This window comes from Puma concolor, chromosome A1 (genome assembly GCF_028749965.1).
Source record: "Puma concolor isolate L17-30 chromosome A1, mPumCon1.1.hap2, whole genome shotgun sequence".
Lineage (NCBI taxonomy): Eukaryota > Metazoa > Chordata > Mammalia > Carnivora > Felidae > Puma > Puma concolor.
In genome coordinates, this window is record NC_141667.1 from 69,466,640 (window position 1) to 69,475,257 (window position 8,618).

At 44.2% G+C, this 8,618-nt stretch overlaps 1 protein-coding gene across 1 annotated transcript; it reads right to left on the minus strand.

Moving 5' to 3' along the window:
• Positions 1-1,060: 1,060 nt before the first annotated feature.
• Positions 1,061-5,940, minus strand: TSLP (thymic stromal lymphopoietin). Its single transcript, XM_086716127.1, has 5 exons — positions 5,792-5,940; positions 5,080-5,272; positions 4,129-4,173; positions 3,162-3,296; positions 1,061-1,231 (listed from the first exon to the last, which is right to left on the minus strand). The coding sequence occupies exons 1-5, from the start codon at positions 5,938-5,940 to the stop codon at positions 1,115-1,117; spliced, it is 639 nt and encodes a 212-aa protein (XP_086572253.1). The 3' UTR covers positions 1,061-1,114.
• Positions 5,941-8,618: the final 2,678 nt, after the last annotated feature.

Here is an 8,618-nt window from a genome sequence, read left to right on the forward strand (position 1 = left end):
CCACCTATCCCCAAATATTCTCTCCATAGGTAGGGCCAAGCTACAAAGCAAGAGGGGGCATAGCCAGTGGGCTCCAAGAATGAGGGGACATAATGAACTAAAGAAATGAAGATCTTTGAAGTTTTCATCACACACACACAAAATCTGTAACTATGTATGTTGATAGATACTAACCAGACTTATTGTGATGATCATTTTGCAATATATACAAATACCAAAGCATTATGTTGTACATCTGAAATGAATATGTCAGTTATACTGATAAAAAAACAAATTTTTAATGAATTAAAAAATTAAGGCTAGAGTTCAAAAAAAAAAAAACTGAAGAAAAGTGATGCACCTCAGTCTACTAACCACATTAAAAAGACCATTCATAAGAAGCTAATTTGAGAATCGTTTTATTAAGAAATATATTGTGTCAATTACAAAGCAATATGTACATTTTAAAAAGTGCTTACAAATAAATAAAAAATATATTCCATAAATTTAAAAAAATATATATTTTAGCTTTAATAAAGGCAATTCAGGACCTGGTTGCATATACATCACTCTTGTCAGATAATTTTTAAAACTTGATGTATAATACTTGCACAATATTTTACTTGGACATTCTTTCAGATTGCTTCATTATGTGTACAACTTTTTGTGCACACGTTTTGCTTTTATTTTCTTTTGTACATTTTTAGCATGAGAACACAGTAAGTATCAGTATACATAGACGAAGCATCTGCCTTTTAAACAGAGGTTTACATGCTCTTGAGTTCAACCTTTTCCTTTCTCAGCCTTCTCTTTTTCCTTCTGCTGCATGTTTAGATTCTCCCCTTGAAGTAAGGCTTATGTAGTTCCAGCAGAGAATTACCGCACAGGGCCAGTGGCCCAGGCATCACTGCTACGCCAGTATCACCCCTGCATTTGAGGGGTAGTGTTTCCCCTGCATTATAAAACCACATCACACAATAAAAGCTTACAAAAACAAGAAACCCTTCTGTAATTAAAAAAATAACTATTGGTGATCTTTTAAGTGTCACAGTTAGAGTTAACATTACATCTCCTTAATAAAGATGATTTATTTTGTTGGGGTGAAATACAGCCTGAAGGAAGGTGTATTTTGTTTCTATGAAATGCGACTGAATCGACGCCACAATTCCATTAAGTGTGAGACTTGTTCCAGGCATTTATTTGTTGTAACTTGTCTTTTCTTTCTTTTCTTCTTTGCCTGGGTATTATTTATCTGTGGAATAGGAGAATCAATCGTCAAGACTGTCACAATCTTTAACAACCACTGAGTGGCAGGGTCTTCTTTATGCAAATCCATCTCTGTGTGTCCCCCAAACACCTGCTTAGATGTGCTCCTATGTGTTTTCTCCTAGAGGAATGCCCTCCCTCCTCTCCACCCACCTACTCTTGCTTCAACGCCAAGCACCACCTCCTTTACAAGCCCTCTGCTCATTGCTCAAACTTTTCTTTTGGAAACTCTTTTGGAAACTCTTCAGAGTGTATTTCATTTAACTTGTCTCTCACATGCTGGTTTTATTATTGCATCATGGGTATTCCCAGTGGTGCTGACAACAATGTCTTTTACGTAGGAAACGCTGAATATTGAATGACCTAATAAATGATTAAGTTGGTGGTTTCATGATGTCCCTGACAAGACCATACATTCTTCAAGAACAGAGCTTATGCCTCTTTATAGATGTAATTCAGTAAACCTCTTATTTGGACCCAAAGTGCTGCTGCTTTCTGTCCCTCCTGCCACCGAAGTGTGCCACAGACTAAAAAGGAATCTAAACTTAAAAAAAAAAAAAGATTGTGATAATCTTTCTGTGTATTCTTTCACCTGAATTACTCTTGAATAGTGACAGACTAGGCCTTCTGGACATGCAATATTCAGATCAATAAAATTCATCAGGTTACTAAGCAAAAATCTTACTCTAAAATCTACTGAATCTGAAATATTGGTCTTAGGCTCTCCCTTTGGGCTTGGGAGGGGGCTGAAATAAATTACTCAGACTTTCTCTTTCTCGCATGCTGTCTAGAACTTGATCTAGACTGTCTTCTATGCTCTTCTTATATGGATGAATGTCACTGTGGCTATCTGTAGATTTGCCAGCGTCTCCTTGACGGAAGACATAGAGCCAAACAGGTTTTTCACATGGCTGTGTGGTATTGAGCATTCAACTCTATGGATGTCCATATGGATGGACCATATGGCTCAATCTTTAATCCCTAAAAATGTGACAGCCTTGGCCACACAGTGTACAGACTGAGAAAGTTCACAGCAATCATACATATCTGCACTTGTCTCTGTCTTTTTTAAATTTGTCATCAGGAAGATAAATGCCCTGCTTTACTTGCATTATTTATTGAATACTCTATAAATACTTCATAAAAACGTCAATATTTATTGAATACTTGTCATTTGCCAGGCACTATTCTAAGTACTTTCACATCTATTGACTCATTTAATCCTCATAAACACTCTATATGGGACTAGCTAATGTGACTCTCATTTTGCACATGAAACTGACCACAGAGAGGCTAGAAGTTATGTCAAAATAGAAGTTTTGGGACTAGGATCCAAAGTCAGGAAAGGCTGTCTTCCAGACTTCCTTCTCCTAACTCTGCACTACTGTTTCTATTTAAAGTTACACATCCATTCAAATGCACGTAACTGCATATGCAAAAATCCACTATGTAAAGAGAGCTATACAAGCAATTAAGCAAATGTGGGGTAGAGATTTAATGTATAATTTAAAATTTTATGAAAGAAACACACATTATTTAGTGCGAAGCCCAAACAATGCTGCTCAAATTTAGGATAAGAATCTCATAAGGAGTCAATGCACAGGGATTGTGATTTTTAAGGTCTAGGTTGGGTCCCTGGGAATTGGCATTTTGGATAATTACTCTCCCATGTTTGGGCAACCAGGATATAGGTTCACTGATCATATCCTGAAACACTGCCTAAGGTTTAGAACTATAATTGGGCCAAAAGAATCAGAACCCTAGAAATAGATGGGTTTGGGGACCCTGTGTGTACTGAGTCTACAGCTGTTACAGGCTCCTTTGCTCTTCAGGATATAGGACCTGAATAAAAATCGTAATGACTTCTGCAACAGAGTGCCACTTCAAGGTTAATTCCAAGGCTTTAGAAAGCTTACCTGCATTCCTGAGTAGCCTGGGCACTGGAGAGTGAGCGTAGCGTTAGTTCTTATCGCAAAGATTTCCTTGGCCAGTGTCGTGCAGCCGTGGGTGGGATAGAAGGTAATGAGGTCGATTTTAGCGAGGCAATCTGGCTGCTCACGGGCGGCAAGGTTTACGAGAAACGCGGGAAACGCCGGGGAAAACGCCAGGAAAAACAAACAACGGAAAGAGACAAAAAAAGAGAGTCCATAAGAAACGACTGAAGATGGGGGGGGGGGGGGAATGGGGGGAGGGGAACGGGAGACACCACAGACGCGCTTCGAGGGGGAGGAAGAGATCTCGGCGAAAGAAGAGAGAGAGAGAGAGAGAGAGAGAGAGAGAGAGGGAGAGAGAGGGAGGGAGGGGAGAGAGGGAGAAAGGGAGACAGAGGGGGCGGGAGAGGGGGGAGGGGGGAGGGAGGGATAGAGAGATAGAGATAGAGAGAGAGAGAGAGAGAGAGAGAGCGAGAGAACCCACGTACGGAGGAGGAACCAGGGGCGTTGCGAGCATGCCAGCCGCGCTGGAGGAGAAAGGACGCGCGCCGGTGCTGGCTCCGCCCCAGTCTCGCCGCCCTGACTGCGGCCGAGAGGCGGGGCGCGCCCCGCACAGGCTCTGCACCCTGGGAGAGGTGTCCCTTACGTCGTTGCCTGGTCACTATTCCAGACTTGCTTTTCCCGCCGGGGGCCTGGGTTGGGGAAGAGGGGACTCTCCCGGAATCCCACTGGCTCCCAGGAGAGCCTTCCTCTCCCTAAACTGGAACAGAAGTAGCGTCCCAAGCAGGGCACTGGCCCGGAGGTTTCTGGCAGCCCAGGCGTCCCTACTCGGTCAGCGTCGCCTGGGAGCCCAGCCACCACCGCCTGCGGTTCTACGCGCCGCAGGTTACCCTCTCTCAGCAATGCCAGGTGTGTCTCTGGAGAAAGCCAGCAGTGCAGATCACCCACTCACCGGGTCTTCACAGTAGATGTAGTTGTTGAATTCGGTGCTCTTGACCTGGAAGAAAGAAGAAAAAAAAAAAAAAAAAAAAGACAATAAGTAAAGCCTTAGTTCACAAGGGAAATCATTCCCCCCCTCACGCCCCCATTGCTCCCAGGTTTTAAAGATGCTCTGAAAGCAGTTTCCACTTAGGCACTTGCTTCCTGCACATCTAGCTGTTCTTACCATTGACAAGGTAGTGAAACACTTGGAATTCAGATAGTACCTGCTAGTGTTTGAAAACGGATCTTAAAGGATCCTGGTCCTAGAGAGAGACACCCCCCTCCCCCCCCCCCCCCCCCCCCGGGGCACCAAACTGGGCACACTTGTACATAAAACTACACAAGTGAGCAATAATGCCATCTTTCAAAAGCCCACATCGGCCTTGTAACCATTCATGCATTTCACACCTGCATACTCTATCCAGAAATTAGAATAATCAGGAAAATAATTTTACTACTGTATATTAAAATCCTAAAGCACACCTTATCCCATAATGGCATTCTAAGGCTTCTAGAACACTAGAAAGACCTGCAGTGCACCTTTCCCAGGGCTGTCCTCTCTGGTTAGGGCTTAGCTAACAAGAATTCCCTATTTTTTACTCCCCTTTCTCTCTCAAGCCCTTACCCAGTTTTCTTTTTTACTGCACTGGTAGAGCAGCACTTCAGCAGAGGACAGACACCTTGATAGATACATATTATCCATCAATATCTGCTCCTCATCAGCATCTGCACACTTAATGTGTGCCAATTTCTAGGTAGAGGCTAGTATATTTAAGTATCACTTGTAAGAAAGTCTGACAAAATGCTGGGCCATGATTTTTTTCCAAATCATGTTTCTTTCCTTAAAAATTAAATTGTAGTTTGCATGTGTGTATGCCTCTTCTTTTGATGCAAAAAATATTTTTAATGTTTCTTCACTTACCCCATTCATGTATTTATTCAGGGCTTGATAAATGACTTCCTGATACTTCTTTCTAATCTTCTCAAAGTCACAGTCAGTGAAATTGTAGGTTAGCACCAGCCCTACCAGTTGTAAGATGAAGATCTTCCTGAAAAAAACTGACAGAACAAATAATAAGGCATCAGGCAATATACTTGGAAACTCAACTCCACCCCTGTTTCGCACTAAAGTCTTTCCACCCACACTGAATTGCCTCTAGATCTGCAAGGCCTGCCTTAGGGGCACATGCCCAGGCACCAGTCTTTGTCTCTCATTCCCAGTGCACATGAAGCCCATATTCACCCATGCTGTTGCCTTAAGTTGGAGTCTCCCTGATGCTCCAGAGCTTTCTGGCTCCACATATATAACACCTAAACGCCTACGGGCTCTTTTCTCCTAGACCAATGATTTTCCTTGATGTCATTCTCTTCCTTCATAGAATTCTGAATTGGTTACATGAAAGAAAAAAATAGAACTAGCCAAATCTATGGAATTTTCACATTGGTAAAAAACCATCAGGAATTTCCCTCACCTTCCTCCTTTTATCTTTGCCCTAAACCCTTGATATGTGCCAGAAGGTGCTTTAAGAAACAGATACCCACATCTTTCTCCTGCAGGGCCATTTCCATGACCAAGCCCCTTTCTTGTTAGAAAAAAATATCCCCAAACGACAGCCACTCTAAGGACTAGGTACCAATGCTCACTCATGCTGTACACTCTTGAGTATTTCTTTTGGACGTTTTCAACTAGTACTTTCTTTCGTCTGTGGCAACTAAAGAAACTCATGTGCTTACTTAATGGGATGCTTTGGAGGGTGGGTGCAGCTTCAGGCTTCTCTTCCATGCGAAGGCACTGAAGTGCAATGGTGACTAGAACCTGAAGCTCAGGGCCGATTCGAAGTTGACATGAATGGGAAAAGATCTGATGGGGCTCGCCCTCAAAACACTTACTTTTCAAAACTCCCTTATCAATATCAGGAAAGAAGCGTCTACTCTTGGGTGACTGGGGGCACCTCAGGGGCTCCGGTCTTCTCTAGCATGTTCTATAGGTGTCAAAAACTCTTGAAACCACAGAATCCAACTCCCCTCCACCTTCACAGCCCCACTCTAAAGGCCAGCGTAAAGACGCCGACACCGGACCAGCGGGACCCAACTGCGTCGCGCGATGTGCCGCGGTGCGCACCGGCGGAAGCTGCTGTCCAACGCGCAGCTCTCGCGAAGGCGCGCAAGATTCGTGCGCCCCGTGCGTCCTAGGCGCTTAGCCCCACGCCTGCGCAGCCTAGCAACTTCGGGCACCTGGGTCTTGAACACCCTCAAGGGTGGAGGGCTCGGGTTTGTACTTGCAAGCCCTCCTTCATCCGGAAAAGTTTAAGCGCAGCCAAATGATTCGGGGAGAGCTCCCGAGAGGATGCCTCGCCGCCTTCTCGGCTGTGGCCACGCCAACCAAGGGCTGAAGGGACGGAACGCCGGCACTCATTGGTCTTCTGGGGGATGAACCCCACTCCACCCAAGCTTGGCTCGTGCCGCCCGGGGCTCTCCAGACACCCAGCTCCCCTCTTCCTCCCTTTACCCCCACCCCTTGCGTGTCAGAGCCTGCAAAGCCCTGGTCCTTGGGAAGTTCCTAGGAATCACCGCCAAAGCAGACGAGGCAGGGCGCCCCACGTGAGTCCTAGCAAAGGTCACAGGCCGAGCGGTGCCTGGGAAGAACAGCAGGGGGTGGCGAGGGAAGCGGGAAAAGCACAGACTCAGGGGTGGGGGTGGGGTGGAGACTTGAGCCAGAAGTGAACTTTTTTCATAGAAGGCGCTCAACAGCTGGACCAGTACAGCTGGACCCAGTTCGCTGGTTAAGGCCTGGGAATAAAGAATGTGGTGCTAACAGGAGTCATGGAAAGCCGCTGATTCACTGATGACTTCTAAATGGGCTTTTCTGGAATCCTCCAAATTTAGGTGTCTTTTTTTTTTTTTTTTTTTTTTGTCATAGCAGCAAACAGCAAATTTTGGGAAAGAAATCTCGCTGCCCCTTCCCCCATCACCAACTTTTCAGGGTGTTGTGGGATGATGCCAAAGCTTGATTCATCTGCTGTGACATCAGAGGTGTTTCTGGTCAGCAAGCAGGAGCTAGGAACACAGATTTCTTCACTTGAGTTGGGGTATGCTGATGGGATGGGGACAGAAGAAAGCATCCCTCCCTGAGGTTTGACTTGCATTTTTCTAGAGTGTGACTGAGTTGCCTCCTTTCTTCTTTTGAAACTTTGTATCTCTGTGGGTCTTTGTGGAGATGATGTGGATAGGATGCCTCCTTCTCAGGCATCCTGGAAGTCATCTCTTTGCCTGCTAAACACTTATCCGTGGGGCCCCCAATTTCCTTGTCTATAATTATGTGACTTCTGAAATCACTTTGAGCATACATATCACTTTTCTGCTCAGAAACTCTTGGTATGACTCCCAGCGGTTGCCTTAACATTTACAATCATCCCTCCTTGCTTGGCTGCAAGCTCTTCCCAGCCTTATCTCCTTCATTCTGTTAGGCTTCTGCCAAATAGTATCTGATGTTAATATGCTCCATATGTGCCCTAAGCTCTCTTCTTCTCAGGCTCACATCCTCAGGTGTTGACATTGTCCTGTCATTCAATGCTCATTTCACCGGACATCTCCACAAGTGGTCTCCTACCTGCACGTGACCTCCTTCCTCCCCTTTAAGAAATACTTGTTTTAGGGATACAGGAGTACTGATGCATAGGGGCACTTGTACCCCAATGTTTATAGCAGCACTCTCAACAATAGCCAAATTATGGAAAGAGCCTAAATGCCCATCAACTGATGAATGGATAAAGATATTGTGGTTTATATACACAATGGAGTCCTGCTTGGCAATGAGTAAGAATGAAATATGGCCTTTTGTAGCCACGTGGATGGAACTGGAGAGTGTGATGCTAAGTGAAATAAGCCATACAGAGAAAGACAGATACCATATGGTTTCACTCTTATGTGGATCCTGAGAAACTTAACAGAAACCCATGGGGGAGGGGAAGGAAAAAAACAAAAAGAGGTTAGAGTGGAAGAGAGGCAAAGCATAAGAGACTCTTAAAAACTGAGAACAAAGTGAGGGTTGATGGGGGGTGGGAGGGAGGGGAGGGTGGGTGATGGGTATTGAGGAGGGCACCTGTTGGGATGAGCACTGGGTGTTGTATGGAAACCAATTTGACAATAAACTTCATATATTGAAAAAAAAAATACTTGTTTTGGGCTTCTGTGTTATGACTTCCATTCATGATGTAAAATTCCAACAATTTTTCAACTTTGTCTTTTTATTAAACTGTGAGTTCTTTGGAAGAAGGAAATGCTTTATAATACTTGATTTACTTTTTCCAAAAACATTTGCAGTGACTTCCAGTAAATGTATTGGTATCAAGAGGTAAGAAATAGTTAAGGTAAAAGAAAGAAACCAAGGAATTAAAGGAAGCGAGGATCAGGTACAAGAATCCATAGAAAATATTATTAAGAACTAGAGAATTAAGGGTG